At 52.6% G+C, this 18122-nt stretch overlaps 1 protein-coding gene across 1 annotated transcript; it reads right to left on the bottom strand.

Annotated features, from left to right (window-relative positions):
* Positions 1 to 234: 234 nt before the first annotated feature.
* LOC107211843 (protein DGCR6) lies at positions 235 to 9054 on the bottom strand. Its single transcript, XM_015644383.1, has 5 exons — positions 8873 to 9054; positions 8644 to 8804; positions 7888 to 7988; positions 3117 to 3257; positions 235 to 977 (listed from the first exon to the last, which is right to left on the bottom strand). The coding sequence occupies exons 1-5, from the start codon at positions 8998 to 9000 to the stop codon at positions 894 to 896; spliced, it is 615 nt and encodes a 204-aa protein (XP_015499869.1). The 5' UTR covers positions 9001 to 9054; the 3' UTR covers positions 235 to 893.
* Between the last annotated feature and the right edge of the window lie 9068 nt (positions 9055 to 18122).

Here is an 18122-nt window from a genome sequence, read left to right as displayed (position 1 = left end):
GGGGCTTCAGCCCTGAATTTCCAAAAATGTCCTTGGTCCTTGTAGATCTGATCTTGTATTTGTCTCCTCCAGCACCAGCTCCCCCCACTATAAGGCCACCTACAAGTTCTTCCAACACCCTGAAAGATCTCAGAAACACTCCTGGTTCCTTCCCAGCTTCCATCTAACACACCACAAAGCTCCACACTCAGCAACTGAGGTCAGGACAAACACAACCACTGGCATTCAGAAAGCTGCAGCCCCAGAAGTGTTTTATTTCTCTTAATTTGGAAACTGGTTTAAAAAAACAAAGCAAAAGCTCTGCTTTCCGAGTCAGTAGGAACACTGCAAACACCAGTCCAGGAACTCTGGGCTGAGGCATGAAATTCTCCTTTAATACAGATAATGCCAGCCAGCACACAGATAAACTAATACAGATAATGCTGGTAACAGCCTGGAGGAGGAGGGGACTCTGGGAAGGGTCTGCCTGTTTAAGAGGTTGTTTCTGCCTCAACAACACACAGAAGCATTCTTGTAATTGTTTTTTCCCCTGTTACAAATCATCTAAACACAGGGTCACCCTTACACAGCAGGGCTCCATGGGCTGCCTCAGTGCTCAACTCAGTCATGGCCTCAGCATCACTGCAGGACAGTCCTGGCAGGTGACCCTGCTTCATCAGCTCCCAGCTGAGCCAGATGAAGCTGGCACTGCTCTGAGGATGAGAGCTGTCCCCAGGCTCCCAACCATCCCCTGTGCTGGGCTCTGCCTGCCCCAGCTCTAATCTAAGTGCCTCAGCAATTTCTTCTACTCCTGCAGCCTCTTCCTGACAACACAAAGCAAATGCATGGACGGTCTGTTGTTTAGAGGAAAGTCAGAGGGAAAACTCTGGGAACTGAACAGCAGATTTGCTGTTTCAGGATAAAGTCTTCTCAGCCTCAGCTTCCTTCTGCTGCAGCTTCCGAATCAGCTCCAGCAAATTCATCTGCAGAGTCAGCTCCTGCAAAGGCAGAAAGATGTTTGTGCAAGTAGATGATCCCATTCTCTGCTGCAGGAAGAAGCAAGGACTGGCCCTTCCTCAAGAGCTTCTTGCTTTTAGGGAATGGGGGGAAAAAAAAAAATCAACCAGGCAGCTAAAAAACAAATGCTTCATCCTGTTCAGGTGTTTCTCTAAAACATGGAGTAGTGACATCTTACCAGACCTGCTGCAAACCATGGCTGTCACAGTGCTTGAGGATTCCTTAAGGATCTAGAGAGGCTGTTTCTTCTTGACCATGATAAATGTGCTAGGGGCTATGAGGGCTGGCAGGTTCTGCAGGCTGAGGAGGGGCAGCAGACCCAGACAAGGTTCTCTAGGCGCCTCCCCATATTCCCCACAGCATCTCCAACTCCCTGATCCCTTCCCAGCACAGAAGGGCAGGAAGAGGAGGGATTGCTTTGGGAACCCTCTAAGTAGGATCCAAGAAAAGTGCAACACATGGCTGTGCTGGTGCATCAAATTCCCTGCAGGCATTTCATTACCTATTCCAGGAAAACTCCCTTCTCCAGGACCACAATCAAGTGGAGACATCAACATTAACTCACGGCTCCTTTGCCACCTGCTTGTTCTTTAGTTACATCTAGCTCAGAGACATGGTGGAGCCAATAATTCGTGTGTATAGGTCTGTGTCTCAGCCCTGCAGACATGGAGCTATGGAAATAAAAATCTATTTTATCTATTTATTTAAATCTATTTTCAGTAAAAATACATCCCCTGCACAAGGAGGCACTTCATACAGACTGGGGGGGAAACACATCAGCTGATGGGAGCTACATGAACAGATTCCAGCAGGCATTTCTTGGTGGCACTCACAAGTACAAGCCAAGATCCAGGTTGGGCTTGGCACCTACCCTAAAGGCAAATATACACAAGCCCAGCAAAAAGGAGCCCTAATAAGTGTTATGACTTACAAAAACAACATAAAGGGCAGGGCAGGAGGGAGAGAATGGGCTCTCTGCATTATACGGCTGGGGAATAGCAACACTGAAAAAATGAGAGGCTTGTTCAAGGTTCCACAACTGGGAATCATGTGAGTGGGTGTTAGAAAATGCCTGTTTAGCTTAATTTAAGCTGTCTTTTCTCAGCAGTAGGTCTTTATCAAAGTGACATTTAATCAGCTGAAAAAACAGAGTTAAGAACAGCTTGTCTCTGTGTTCTCTGCAAACTTGTATGGCTTTACAAAAGAGCTTGGGAATTTTGAGGTTTTTTTGTTCCTGCAGTGGCATAAGACAATGTGGACAAACTCAGGTGACTCCTCAGATGTTTTGAAAGCAAATGCCCTGGGGAAACTGGGAACAATTCCTTAAGCACAGCCTGAGATCATCAGCTCCAGCAAGTCACATGCAAGAATGAACAAAGTGCCTAATAAACAGTCTTGAAGTCAGTTTTTATAGCTAAGCTGAATATAAATGCAGTAAATTAATTATTTTAGTGCTTTTCAGACCCATTTGAGTCACAGGACTGCAGGCTGTTGGTAAAGTGTTTTTTCCATTGTACACATGAAATAAAATACTGCAGGAAATTGGGAATGCTGCCAAGTGGTACCTGGGTTTCTGCTCTTTTGTTATGAACTGAGCAGAAGGTCCAGAGCACACCAACCACCAGCTAGGAGGCAAAGGATGGTATTGTTCTCAGTCTGTCAAAAATAGAGCCCAGCATTCAGATCCTTTCACAAATAAATAGGATCTGTATTGGGTTTACAGCTCCATGTTCGGTGTGACACACCCATCCCAAATTTATCTACAGTGAGAGTTTTTTAAAAATTAAAGATACTAACCCAAGAGCACTGTCAAACAATCATGGAATGGTTTGGGTTGGAAGGGATTTTTAAAGGCCATCCATTCCCACCCCTTACCATGAACAGAGATACCTTCCACTATCTCAAACTGCTCCAAGCCCTGTCCAACCTGGCTTTGGACACTCGCAAGGGATGGGGCAGCCACAGCTGCTCTGGGTAACCTGTGCCTTACCAGCCTTCCAGACAAGGCTATCCCAAATATCCCACCTAACCCTGCCTTTGGCAGTGGGATGCCATTCCCCCTTGTTCTGTCACTCTGGGCACTTGTCAAAACATCTCTCCAGCAATGCCCAAACACCAACCTGGGGGTTGGTAGTGATGTAGAAGCCAGACACCCCAGCCTTCTCCAGGGTGTTCTGCTGGTCAATTACTTTTTGGTCCAATTCCAAGACTATCTTCTCATCCATCATTCGCTGTTCCTCTCGGATCTGTTGCTCCATAGCCTGGAAAACATAGAAGTCAATGGGAGAGTGAAATATCTGCCTTCTTCCTAGCTTTTTGTCATCTCTAAGACTTTTACTGAAACAACTTTTTACTGAAAGAGCAACCAGGCCCTGAATCTCTCCTGATGAGTCCAAGGATAGCAGTGGGCAACCAGCACAGCCCCAGGTATTAACACCTGGCAAAGCTGCCATTGAAGAAATGCACAGAAGTCATGGGAACAGCCCACTCTCTGAGTGTTTGGAGGACAGGAAAAACCATGAGGAACCAATCAGTGTCCAAACTGCTTTCCTTGATGAGTCACTACCTGAGCTATGGCTGAACTCAGCCCAAGAACCATGTGCCCCTCTGTCTTGGGTTGATTATGATGTTAAATTGTATCCCCATTCATCCACCTAACCCAGACACAGGTTTTATATTCTTAAAATTCCATCTGAGACTAAAAGTGAGTGGAAAAGAAGCACCGAGTCTGTTATCAGAGACTGTACTTGCTCTCCCCCCGCATCGGGAGTTTTGACTACAGCACAGACAGACAACAAGACACAGATCACCTTGGCTTTCCAACTAGCCAGAGCAGAGAGCTCTTCCTGGACTGTTTTCTTTCCCTTTTTTCCAAAACTAATCGAACCTGCTCTGGACTGGGGACTCGGGGGAGCACCGGGAGCTCGCACCCGTGGACTACCGGGAGCCCAGCCTGGGCAGCGGCATTTTCCAGCGCCAGAGGGACTGATAACAGAGCCAACACCCACAGGAAAGAGACCCTCTGAATTTGTCATCTCTTCTGAAGGGTGAGAGGTTTTGTAATTTGATATCGTTCATTTTTGTGCTGGGTGGTGCTGTGCCTGTGAAATAAACAGGTTTTTTCCACTTCTCTCAGAGAAATCTCTTCCCGAACCGGTTGGGGGGTGGGGGAAAAGGGCCACGTGGGTTTGCTCCCTGGGGGGGGGGCCCATTGGAGGTTTTCTCCCAAATTTGCCCTAAACCAGGACACCCTCTAAGGTGAGGCTGAAGGAAGCCTTGGAGGAATAACTTAGGCCACTGAAGCTCATCAAGATGGCTCCCTGGACACTAACATGTAACTGGAGCTGTAAACCCAATACAGATCCTATTTATTTGTGAAAGGATCTGAATGCTGGGCTCTATTTTTGACAGACTGAGAACAATACGAAAGAAGGACTTAGCCAGAATAGCTCCAAGCAGGACATGGCCACTCCTGCTTCACCAACACCTGGCCAAACTTCAGCAGAGTCTCTGTGTTGCCTCCAAAGAAGAAATGAAGCCCAGGAAATATGTGGATGACAAAGGCATGCTGGAAATCAGGAATGGGAGCAGAGAGCAGGATTGCAGGGGACAGGCAGAGCAGAGATCAGGTCAAGAGCTCCATGTGTGTGCAGAGGTGATACAACCTCACCAGGCTGCACTGAGCAGCAGACTTCCTTTGCAAGGGAGCACCACAAATCATCAAATCCCATCAAAAAACAATGACAGGCTCATTTTTGTAGGGTGGGTAGCAGAGTGAGCAGGTAGATTCTGCCCCTCTGCTCAGGTGAGACCCCACCTACAGAGCTGCCTCCAGCTCTGGGGGCCCAGCACAGGAAGGGCATGGAGCTGCTAGAGCAACTCCAGAGGAGGCCACAGAGATGCTCCAAAGGCTGAAACTTCTGTGTGACCTTGGATCCCCTTCCAGGGCCTAAAGGGGCTCCAAGAGAACTGGAGAGGGACTTGGGATGAGGAATAAAGTGACACAACAAGGGGGAAAGAGCTCAAATGGAGACAGCAGGATTAGACTAGATGCTAAGAGGGAATTCTTCCATGTGAGGATGGTGACACACTGACTGTGGCAGCTGTGGCTGCCCCATCCCTGAAAATGTCCAAGGCCTGGTTGGATAGGTCTTGGAGCACCCTGGGATAGTGGCAGGTGTCCCCACCCATGGCAGAGTGTGGGACTGGATGAACTTGAAGGTCCCTTCCAACCCAAACCACTTCAGGATTCTCTGCTTCTCCTGCAAGTAAGAAATAAATAAAGCATTAGAGAGCATCCAAAGGAAGGCAAAAAACATGGTGATGGGCTTTAAGGGGAAACCATATGAGAGCAGCTGAGGACACCTGGTCTGTTCAGCTAGAGAAGACTGAGGGGAGACTCACTGATATTACAACTTCCTTGAAAGGGGAAGAGGAGGGGCAGACACTATCTGTTCTCTGTGGTGATCAGTGATAGGACCTGTGGGAATGACATGAAGTTCTGTCAGGGAAGGTTAGGCTGGATATCAGGGAAAGGTTCTTCCCCCAGAGGGTGCTGGGCACGTCCCCGAGGCTGCCAGAGCTCCAGGAGTGTCTGGACAGTGCTGCCAGGGATGCCCAGGGTGGGATTGTTGGAGTGTCTGTGCAGGGCCAGGAGTTGGACTAGATGGCCCTTGTAGGTTTCTTCCAACTCCGCTTATTCTATGACTGTGAAAAGCCACAAGTTTCAACATTTCATTCATGCAATGCTTTCTCTTTGTAACAGAGAACACAGGAAAATGTTCAGCTGGAAACATCCATGTGGTTAAACTATCCCCACTGCACAGAAAAACAGAAGTCACAAATCCCAGGATTTCCTACACCAGGGGCTGGTGGTTAAAAAGGCCTTGGAGAGGAGCTGAACGCCCCCACCCTGACACAATTCCTGGTCAAAATTCAGAATTTGTGTGACAGAACTCTTGGCCATGAACAGTCTGGGGAATGGCTGAGGTTTTTCTGCAGCAAGAGTATCCATAGCTCTCTGCAAAAGGTGTGACCTAACGAAGAGCAGTTATCACTCTCATGGGGAAGGAGCTACGTCTTGGAACCTCTCCTGGGTGTAGAGCCCACAATTAGCAAGTTACAGTGAGAAACCTTCACAGAACCACCTGCAATTAAGGAGGATGCAGAACTTGGATCCACTAGAAGATGACCATACAAAAGCTGCTCCAGAGAAAACATTCAGGGCAGCATCTCATGGTAATAAGCAGGAAGAAACTCAAGACAACTCCAGCCCCAAGAGAAGGCAAGACACAGTGATGACTGCTTTGACTGCTTCTTCCCCAAAGGATGCTGAGGAACATATCTAAGCAAGCTCTGTCCTCGTATTTTCTTCAGTCCAGGGATTTACTCCCTTTGTGGGAGACAGATTAAAATCCTTCATTCTCCAGATTTTCCTTCCTCCCACCCACCTCAATGTGCCATTGTTGCCTTCACTTACTGTGGTGGAGAATTGACTTTCTTTGGGCTTGGAAAAAAACCACCCAGATTTAAGTGCCTCACATTGTTCAGTGTTGGCATCTAATTCTGGGTTAGAAAAAAGTGCCATATCTTGAACAAATCTGAGGCACACAAGTTTTGCTTCAGCCCTGGTGACCATGGACCCTGCATGATGGGTTAAGCTTTTCTAAATGCCATAGGTTCCACTGAGAAGCCCAACACCTAAAACATCTTGTATTACCTGTCCTTGGGAGCCCAGTCCCAAGCTATCTCATGGGAGCTGGCCATGGAAACCTTTGACCACAGAGGGCAGCTCCAATTAGACACATATCAGATGTAACAGAGATAATCAATCTGTTCCCAAAGTGCTCTACAGCAGAATCATCAGAGGACAAAGACAGAAAGAAGTGACTCTATTAACACCTGGGAGAGGAAAGCAGAAGAAAGGCAGAGGGCGGGTAGGAGGAAGTTGCACAACATGTAAGACAAGGAGAAGTGAGACATATTTGGGCAATTTAATGAAATACTGGAAGCATTTAAAACAGGCAGTAGAGATTACTGCTGCAAATCTAAGTTACTCAGAGAAAGAAGTAACAAGAACAGATACCAGAGGTCTAGCCTGGCTTTAGTCACCTTGACAGGAAATGAGGAATGTAGAAACACCAAAGAATCAAACAACAGCAAGCACTGACAAGGTGCTTGCCATGGGGCAAGGCAGGAAACAGTTCTTGTTCACCTTATGTGGACCAAAGGAGCTTCCCCTGACATTTCAACTCCACTGATTAACATAACCAGCTACTTGCCATTTTCTTACATTACAAAACTGCCTCTATCACCAAGAGGTGACAGAAAAGTCCTCTGGGACTGAATCTTTTTGAAATGCCTTGGGAGGATCTCAGAAACTATTACTATAATTATAAAACTCAAGGTGTTTCCTCCTTATCAGTCATACTCAGTAAAATGTGATTGCTTCAAGTATTGTCTGTTTTTGACTTGTTACAATATCATGACAGATCTCAGGTGCTTTCTACATGTTTTCTATCACTTGCTTCCTATCCTATACAGGCTTCAACCCATCAGATAATGAAGGATCATTAAAGTATTGTGGAGAGCACTGCCTTTGGAGCAAGCTCCTGAGCTTCCACAATTCACAGAACACACCTGGGATGGCAAGAGCTTGTGTCCTTACCGTGAGGGGGAAAAAGAGCAAGAGGAGGAGGCCTCTGGATTGGGGTGGGGAACCTACATCTATGTCTATGTCAGCAAGGCCAGCCAGTGGTGTCTCCTGAGGCTGCAGGGCAGGAACAGCCAAACCCTCCAGGGATGGTGCAGTGCTCCTGCAGCAACGGGGCTGTGAAAGCCCTGGGAAGGGACACAGCTCTGCACCCCCCACCCCCAGCCCAGCCCCCTCACCTCCATCTCACGCTGCTGGGCTGCACGAAGCAGTGGCAGGTTGTGGGGCCTACAGCACTGCTGGGCCTCCTTGTGCCGGTGGAACAGCTCCTGCTTCAGCCCTGCCATGGGCATGGGGGGCTCAGGAGGGCACACTGCTGCCAGGTGCCTCAAGTGCCATCAGTGCCCTCTCCCCAGTGGCCTCCCCACAACCTGCACTGTCATTCCCTATAGGCCCCCACAACCCATCCCCCGGGCCCCCCAAACCTGACTTTCCTGTGTCACCTCCAAACCCCCACAACCTGTCCCTCTCAGCGTCACCCCCAGGCCCGCAGTGTCCCCATCACAGTCCCTCAGTGCCCCCTAGTGTCACCCGCAGTGTCCTCCACTGTCTCACAATCTACCCCCTCAATGTCACTCCCTGCCCCCTCACTGTCCCCCATTCCCCACAGAACTCGCCCCCTTCCCCCCCAGTAGCACCCCCAAGCCCCCAGTGCCCCCCAGAACCTGTATCCCTGGTGTGGCCCTACCGCCCCCACAATGTCCCAGCCCCAGAACCCCCCGAACCTCCCCCCCAACCCCAGAGATGCCCCAGGCCCGTCTCCCCCAGCAAGGTCCTCATCGCTTCCCTGGAGTGCTACCCCATTTCTCCTGAGTTGTCCACCCCCTTTGTCCCCTCCAGTGCTCCAGGACGGACACCCTTGTGCCCGTCGCCCCAGTGCTCCCTTCTCCGGTCCCCGCAGTGGCCCGGGACTACCCCCACGGTGGCCCCGGTACCACGGTGCTCGCTGTGCAGCTGCCGCCGCTGGCTGTACAGGTTCTTCTCGGTGAGGTGCTGGATCTCCAGCAGCCCTTGCACGATCTCGAACACGGTCCCGTCCAGTAGCGCCAGCGCCAGCTCGGACAACGTCGTGTACGAGAGGCGCTGCTGGCAGGCACTGTGGGCACAAACAGGGTCAGCGCGGGCACCGGCAGCGGCCCCTGGCCGTCCTCGGCCTCCGCTCACCTGGGCAGCGCCTTGACAAGGGCCTGCAACTCGGCCAGCAGCCGATAGTGCCGCTCCTGCTGCCGAGACAGCACCTGCTGCTGCTGCTGCTGCTGCTCGGCTGCCTCCAACCCGCCGGGCCGCGCCATGGCACCCGCGCCGCTCCCTCACCGTCCTCTTGCGATCTGCGCCTGCGCAGGACCGAGCGCCCGCGCCCCCCCTGCCGCAATTTGCGCATGCGCGGAACCGACCCCGACCCCGACTCGTTCCCGCGAGTCTCCATCATCCCGTCCAGCTCAAGCCCCGCCCCTCCGGTGTCCACAAGCCCCGCCCCCAGAAAAATGCCAATCCCGGTCCCGCCCCCTCCTCGTGGCCACGCCCACGGTCCCACCCCGTTCTAGGGCCACGCCCACTGCCCCACCCGTTCCATGGCCACGCCCACTGTCCCGCCCTTCCGGTTGGCCACGCCCATTATCCCGCCACTCCTGTTAGCCACGCCCACCGTCCCGCCCCGTTCCATGGCCACGCCCGTTATCCCGCCCCTCCTGCTGGCCACGCCCATTGTCCCGCCCCGCTCCATGGCCACGCCCACTGTCCCGCCTCGCTCTATGGCCACGCCCATTGTCCCGCCCCGCTCCATGGCCACGCCCATTGTCCAGCCCCTCCTATTGGCCACGCCCATTGCCCAGCCCCTCCTATTGGCCACGCCCACTATCCCGCCCCTTCCCGCCCGCAGTTCCTCACGTCTCCGCTCCTTGCCGCTCCCGGCAGCCCCGGAACTCCCGCGCCCGCCCTCCCGGGCCCCGGCCGGAGATTTCCAGTCGGCTCCACCCCAGCCCATCCCATGGGATGCACGGAGAGGAATCTCGGAGTGTCCCCCTGCTCCGGCTTGGAAGCAGCTACGGATACTTTATCTATATTGATATCTGTATCTAGATTGATGGGGACTTTATCAGGAGCGTTTCAGACGTAAGTTGTCCGCTTTGGAGTGGATGAGTCAAAAGTGGGTGGCAGGGTGACTTCAACCACGGCCAAAAATGTGGTGCATCACCAGCACTGGTGGGATTGCACTCTGTGAAGTAATTGCAGTCTGTGAAGTGGGACACAGTGCCAGGGTCATGCTGGCCAATGTGTGTGGATGCCCTGGGAAGGATGAGGCTGCACGGTTGCCCAGATCCCTTCCAATCCCTGAAAACACACAGAATGTTCTGTGCTGGGATGGTGATGGGTCCTTCCCATGCGTGCTGGGGTTGGGAGATGAGGAGCAGGATGAGCTGTGCATTCATGTCAGCAGAGCACAGGAAAGGGTTCCTGTCTAGAATTAGTAAGAGGACAGATTCATTGAAATGAGTTTAAATGCCTTAAAAATACTGGATTTAATAGGACTTCAAAGTCTACAGAATCTGCACTGCTGCTCAAGGGGACTGGAAATGGCAGAGAGAACACAGAGCATCTCCAGCAAAATGTGGTATCCTGAAAACATCCTCAGATGGAAATTACTTTTTTTCCCCCAGTTCAATATCTCAAATTTCCATCCAATGATCCCCAAATCCCAAGTGCTGGAGAGGCTTTGGTGGGCTGACTGCAGATCTCTCTACGCCCGGGCTGCTTAGATAACTCCTTATGGAGTTACCCCTGCTATGTCTGTCTGTCCAGCATGCCCCCTGCCCATCTTTCCCCCAGCCTTGTAGCAACACCTCCATAGAATGATTTCATCAGGAACCACCGCAAGGTTTTGCTGTGCTGGAGCAGCCAGATGCTGAGTGCTACAGCCTCTAATGAGGTGCTGGGTAATGGGAAAAAAGAGTCTTTTAAAACAGAGCTGTGAGCTGTGCTGCTCAACTTTGATTGGGGCAATAGTCTGGATCAGATGAAAGCACCCCCAACACTTTGCCATGAAGATTTGATGCTACCTTTTTCTAAATATCCCCTTCTGTGTGTCACCTGCTGTCACAGAGTTTTGCTGTCCTGGGGAATACCCCGAGCAGCACAACCCAAAATCCCATTGATAGCCAGCAGTGCTCAGGTATGGTGATGAAGCTTTCACCTGGAACATAACCAGGCCAGCTGCCTCCCCTGACACGGCTGCCTGCGCTGGTGAAGATGTAAATGCCACCTGTCTTGTCCCCTCCAAGTGTCACAGCCTCATGGGCATGCACAGCGCGGCCTCTGCCGTTACTTTGCTGCTCTCGTGGCTTCACTAGGCTTCTGCTCCCTGCCCAAGGCTATTTTAAGGGGCTTTCAAGCCTGGGGCTGTCTGGCTGTGGGGACCCTGAGCAGCAGCAGGCTGGAGGGAGGAGGCCATGCAGGAGGCTCTGGCAGTGTGTGGCCGTGGCTGTGGACAGTGGCTGTGGGGTGCCCGTGAATCACTGTGGGTGGAAGGGGGGGTAGCTGGGCAGCAGAGAGGCTCAGCCCCGGGAAGAGGAGGGCACATGCCCAGGGACGCTCTCCAGCAGTGGCAGCAAGGGAGCAAGCACAATCTGTGCCTGTGCAGCCCTGTGAAGGCGGAGGGAGGGGGCAGCCAGGGCCTCTCCTCTGCCATGGATATTCCTCTCCCTTCCTTTGTGCTGCAGGAAATCTGCACTATCTCCCTTCCCGCCGCTGCTCCCAGCTCAATCGCTACCAGATGTGGATCCCATGCATTTCTCATTAGCCCGGCAGCTCTGGGCGCTGCCTCTGCATTCTGCAGGCCTGGCAACACAGACACTGGGATTTTGGGGCTCCTGGAGCAGGGATCTGAGCTGGTGTGTGCTCCATGAGGTACCTGGCTGTGCTTTGCACTGGGATCACTGCTGGGCCAGGATACTGGTGGGGATGCAGGGCAACCTCTCTGTGGGGATGGAGCTGGGACAGGGTCCTCTGCTGGGACCTGCACAAGTGCCATGGGGACAGATGGACATGGGGTTTGGGTTGGAGAACTGGACTGCAGCTGGGTCAGTCACTGGGGACAATCTATAGCCTTAGGCTGGGTTTGGGAACGTAGGGGAGGTGGGTGGATGGAACACATGGGGGCCAAGGCTGGAGAGCATAGTGACCTGGGGTGTCCCATGCTCTGTATGTCCAGGCAGGGAATACATCAGGATATGCTGGGATGTGCAGGAGGCTCCTGGGGAGTGGGTTCAGGCTGAGATGGGGTAGTCCCTGACAGCTAACAGTGTTTGCAGTGATGCCACAAGCAGCTCAGGTGACACAGCATGGGTGGAGGAAGCACAAATCCTTCCTGAGGTCCCTAGAACATGCCAGCACTGAGGATGGAACCACAGCAGCTGGACCCAGGGACTTGAGAGCAGAAACAACCCTGCAGTTTTGTTGTGTTGCCCAGGAAGAGCCTTAACTAAGCCTGGATTGAACTATGAAGGGACAGACAGGCCTGAGAAAGTTCCTTTGTCCTTCCTCACCCTGTCACACTCACTATGGAGTGAGAGAGTGGCTGGGGAAGAGCCCAATGTGATGCTTCCTGCTGGGCAGGATGAGGCCACATTTGGGTGTTCATGGCCATGGGACCTCTGCATTGGGAGAGTGGTGTCAGGAAAATTAATCCACAAACACCAGAGGTTTATGTCCTAAAAGGATACAGAGGAGTTCTTTTTCTTTATTCAAATAAAGGGAGAGGCCATGGGGCATTCCCTTGGGGTCTCTCAAATTTTTGGAGGGTGCAGCCTCCTTTTTATCCTAATTCCCGGCCTCTTGTCCCTTCTCTCTTTCCCCATAAAGGTACTTGAGAGGTACAGGCTTCCCGGAACGCCTGATACCTGGGATAACCCCCCCACCCCACACAGTGCATAATCCCCTTCTTAATTCTTAACTCTTGTGGAATTTTATGGTGTTTCCCCGTGTCTCTTTCATCTTTCAGTGGAATCCATCCCATTGTTTCTGTTATCTCTCAGTGATAGTTTCATTTTATCAGCAGACTCACAGCTTGTTTGTGAAGACAAACCCATCATTCCTCTCAGTGGGATGTTCCTTGCCTTGACACAGAGGAATCTGTGGCTGATCTTGTCCTGCTGCTGCTTCATGAGCCCTCAAACCAGCTGCAGGGCTTTCCTCATGCTGCTGGTAGAGAGGAGGCTGGGTGGAAGCAGGGGGACAAGAAATACAATAGGAATGGGGTGTCTGTGGAGTGTGGTGCATGGGGGGCTTATTGCCATGGGGAATAATCCTTGAGAACCCCAAGCACACACCCTTCTGCAGGAGATGTCTGTCCAAGCCTGAAGTCCCTGGGAGAGCTGCCACATTACCACGGCTCTGAGTCCCCACTCCAGAGCTGGGAGTGTCCCCCTCAACCTCTGTGAGTGTAGTGTCACCAGGCAAGTCAGCTGTCACTGAAAGAGGCCAATGCACCACCAATTCTGCATCAAACATGGCTTTACTGTCTTTATTGTGGGGTCAGGGACAACATCATCTGGTCCTTGGGCTGAGAGCTGGCAAGCATCCCAGCAGCGCCTCTGCTGTCCATGGCATCGGTAAGGACCGAGATGGCCAGGGCTGGTGACTGAACAGCAGCTCAGTCCAAGCCACGGTACCCACAGTTAGTCCCTGGCTGGTGCCTGAGCCAGGGTTAGAGCCAGGGTTTTCCTTTAGCAGCAGCCCCCCAGAAGGGCCAAGTCTGGGGGGCTCCGCTCCTCAAGGCTGGATGTGCCTCTCCTCAGCCATCCTGGCTTGGATGGTTTCCTCAAGTCTCCTCCAACTCCTCTTTGGACCTTCCAAGGGCTGCAGCAGCCCTCCAGCAGCAGCCCTCTGACTCCACCCTGCACTGGTTTGTGTGGTCACCCACCACAGTGGCTTTGCCACCTGTACCCAGCCTTTCCCCCTCCTTTTTTAGGCCACTTCAACCTTTTGTGAGCCCTCACCTCATCCCCCAGGCAAGGGGAGGGCATGGCTGGGACTGCCAGAGACTCAGCCTCACCGGATTTATTCCAATTTAAACACTGCAGAGTAAAAGTGTTTCCCCTGCTCTGGCCTCTGGAGCTGAAAATCTGAAGGGGAATTTCACCCCTGGGCTGCAGCTAAAATAAGAGCTGGATCGAGGTGGTCATTGGCTCTTGGTGGTGCTGGGTGAAACCTTCACTCTCTCTTGCTGGCTGGCTGCTGGTAGATGGGAGACCAAGGGCTACTGGGCTGGAAGGGCATCATGCATCATTGGAAATGTGTTGGAAAACATATCCAGTCTTTGGTCATCTGGGTCAAACTCCATGGGGACTCATAGAAGATGCTGCAGCCATGTGCCCTGAGTGCATATTATTCCTAGGATGGGACATGGATGCTCAGCCAGGGAAAATTCATGTGGGTTGGGGCTCAGCATCCCAGGAGCATCTCATGTCTTTGACACCTAAAAAGAAAAGGGTGTCAGGTCTGTTTGAGGTGAGGTGACAAGTCTATATCACCCCATGGACAACAACCCTGCCTGGGGAGCCTAGGCCAGGGGCAGGAGCTGCTTCCCCTGGAGCTACTGGAGAGGCTTCCAGCTGGCTGGTGCAGGTGCTCCCAGGTCACTCACAGGGCTTCATAACCAATAATGACCTCAGATGAGACAGAAGTGTGTGGACTTGGCTGAGAGTTGTGTTCAGGGGCCGTGGGCTGCAAGGGATGAGTGCAAAGGATGTACAGGATGCAAGTGACACAGCAGGCTGCAGGGGGCACAAAGGATGCAGCTGGGCATGAGGGATTCAGTGAGCTGAGAAGGATACAGGGGTTGTAAGGATGTAAAGCATGCTGAAAAGGCTGCAACAGGCTATTAAGAATGCAAGGCATGCAAGGAAGCTGCAAGGGATTCAGAGAGTGCACCGGGATGTAAGGGTTGCAGTGGGATGTAAAGGATCCAAAGGATGCGAGAGATGTAAAGCATATGACTGTATGCAGGGGTTGCAGCAGCCAGAAACCAACCCCTTCTATCCCTTGGCTGGGACTGCCCAGTTGGCGTCCGTGTCCCTCTGTCAGCAGCCTGACTTTGGCCAGGGGCAGGGACCCCAGCTCGTGGGTCCTGGGGTCCCCCCCTTGCTGTGCCCCTACAGTCACCAATGCAGCAGGGGACAGCTGCAGGCTGCACTCCCTTCCCCTCAGGATATTTGCGGGGTCTCCAAGGCCCTCAGGGGGACAAAACACCTCTCCCAGCGAGGCGGCTGCAGCTCCTCTGCTGCAGACAAGGGGCCCATTCAGCCCTGCGGGCCGACACCCCCCAGCCCCCGGCCCGCATCCTGCGCAGCTCCTCGGGGGGAGCCAGGCCAGCCCCCGGCAGCAGCCAGGGCTGATCATGTGGCTCCTAATGAAATCCAGATCCGGGCAGAGCGATGACATTGCGCAGTGATTTGTGCTCCCACACAGACTAAACACGGGCAGGCGCAGCCGGGAGCACAGGCTGGGGATGGATCGGGTACCCGCAGCCCCTGCCTGACTTCCGCCTGATTATTCCTGCTCACAACACTTGGATAGAAGTGCCCTCGTGCTTTCCCTGCAAAAATATGGATTTTTCCCAAATGATGCTTGCAGAGGCTGAAATAAAGGCTCAGGCTCTTGGATTTGCCCAGCGATGGCTCCGTGTGTTAGAAGTCCCTTTGCTCTGTGCGGCTCATTACGGCCAGGGATTAATTGGGATCACGTGGAAACACTTTCACTGCTCCATGGGCCGAGGGATGGAGCCGCGGTGGGTGTGCTGGGTGTGCGGCCCACGGGGTGCGGCATGGCCCCCCATGGCTGTGAGCCCCTCCCTGCTCGCTGCTCAGGGCAATGTCCCCGCTAGAGCACATTCATGGCACCCCATCCTCCAGGCGGGACCCTGGGGATTGAAGAGGCACCCCTGCAGGTCTCGATGAGCTGAAGGTGCATCCCCGCTTTGAATCCGTGTAATGCATTGCAGCGCAGGGCAGGACAGAGGAGGGGACCGTGGCTTTGCCCAGCCCTGAGTGTCCATCACTGGGGACAAAAAGACTTTAGAGGGGTGCCGGGTCTTGCTCGCAGAGCCAGGAGTTGCCTCTGGGATGGTGCTGGGAGGTGAAGTCCCTGCCAGACATCCTGCTGCCCTGCTGGAGTCACCTGGAAGTACCCAGCACTCTTGGATTCAGAGTCCCAAAACGCGGTCTGTGGGCACGGTGTTGAGAGGGAGCTGGGTAGCACTGCCATGGGGCTACTGGGATGGGGCTGGCACCTGCATGCTGTGGGTAGGCTCAGCCTGACCTCAACGTCCTCACCTTCAGCTCCTGGAGCTTAGAAAAATGGGTAAGTACATAAGTGTATATATATATAAAATAAATATATAAATATATATATATTATATATATATATATATAACTGCATACATAAAACTATGGAAGTGTATAAATCTGTTATATATTTGGAAGTATACGTACCATGTACTGCAGGAGTATATAGGAGAGTGTAGGTGTCTATATATGAAAATAAATATAGAAATAGAAAAACATTTACTCCAGGACTGTATAGGAGTGCATACAAATATATTTTTATATTACATTTATATATAATATATATTGACTTAGGAAAATTATGTATGTAATATATACACACATTTTTTTGTGTGAGTGTATATACTCCTGGAATACGTATTTTTATCAATGTCCCATATTCTGTGGCATCTTGGGCACAGGGTTCAGAGACAAACTACTCCCCACCCCCAAGCCTATCTCCTCATGAGGGAAAAGGCTGTAAATAGCCACCCAGAGGTTCCACCATCCCAAGGCAAAGCTGTGGGTGCTGAATCAAGACGTCTGTGCCATGCCAGGGCTGCTGGTGCAGGGTCCCGGAGCCAGCACTCATGATCACAGAGACCCCTGGGGCACAGCTTTCTTCTTCCTGCAGGGGGCTGATGCTGGAGCTGCCATCCCGCAGGACGGCTGCAGGACGGCTGCAGGACGGCTGCAGGATGGCTGCAGGATGGATGGCTGCAGGATGGATGGCTGCAGGATGGCTGCAGGACGGCTGCAGGACGGCTGCAGGACGGCTGCAGGATGGCTGCAGGACGGCTGCAGGATGGACGGCTGCAGGACGGCTGCAGGACGGCTGCAGGATGGCTGGCTGCAGGACAGCTGCAGGACGGCTGCAGGACGGCTGCAGGACAGCTGCAGGACGGCTGCAGGACGGCTGCAGGATGGCTGCAGGATGGCTGGCTGCAGGACGGCTGCAGGATGGCTGCAGGATCACTGCAGTGCCCATTCTTGGCTCTGTGGGTTCAGTGCTACCTGCATGGTGTGGAGCTGGTGGGCACTGGGAGAGCACACAAGAAACAGCTGATGGCCTGCAAAAGGCTTCTATTCCTTGCCACTGAAACACCACCAGAGCCCTCCTCAAACCCCAACTATCCCCAAGAGCTGTTAATGAGGTCGCCGATGGCTGTGCTGAGGAATGGGAAATTATTCTGGTGGTGCTGCAGTGACTGCATCTCTTTGGGGTCCCAGTTGGGGTGATCCACACAGCCTGGCAGCAGACAGCCCAGTGCCAGCTGGATGGTGGCTGCACGAGGATGTCACCCATATGGCCTGGGGACATCGCGGCGTCCCCAGCCTGGCCATCCCTGGAGCCAAGTGTGCTGGGGAAGGCAGTCAGGACCCTGCATCCTCTTTGTGAGGCAAAGAAGGAAATGGCCATTTCCCCACGTGTAACATAGCCACAGGAAGTGTCAGCTGCATATATATTTATATCCCTATAAACCTGATGGAGCTGCCCAAACCCCTTCACAGTCCCCCCATCCAGCATGAAATTCCCTCTGACACTGCCATCTCCATTCCTAGTGAACACTGAGAGAAATTTCCTATATAGTTTTGAGAGTTCTGAGTTGTCTCCCGTGTGTTTCATTCTCATTGGAGTTTTCCTTCTGAGTTTATTTTTGGTAAAGCCTGAAACAGGAAATGAATTGATGGCAGCAGCCTGGCTCTTATTGCTGCTTGCTGGCTGAGATAAAAAACCATGTTGTTGTCCAACCCAATGGCTCCTTCTTTGCTTTGGGAAATCAGAAGGAAATGAGAGGAAGATTAGTGTTGTGGTGTTGATGGAGGAGAGGATGAGCCAAAAGTGTCACCATGCTCCTCTGCTCCCATGGATAATGTGCTGGTGGAACGGAGGGCTGGTGGCTCCATCACAGACACTCCCACAACTTCTCCTCAGCCATGGCCATCATGTTGTCACCAAAAGCCCTATCTGTCTATCAGGGAAGGTGGATCCTGCTCTGTCTCAGGGGAGCACAACACCTGATTTCCCCACACTATAACTGGGTTCTGCGGGCTTTTCCTTGAGGTCAAAGTTTTCTGCCTGCCCAAAACAGCCC

This window comes from Parus major, chromosome 15 (assembly GCF_001522545.3).
Source record: "Parus major isolate Abel chromosome 15, Parus_major1.1, whole genome shotgun sequence".
Taxonomy (NCBI): Eukaryota; Metazoa; Chordata; class Aves; order Passeriformes; family Paridae; genus Parus; species Parus major.
Note: the sequence above shows the minus strand (reverse complement) of the source record. Positions and strands in the feature narration are given on the sequence as shown.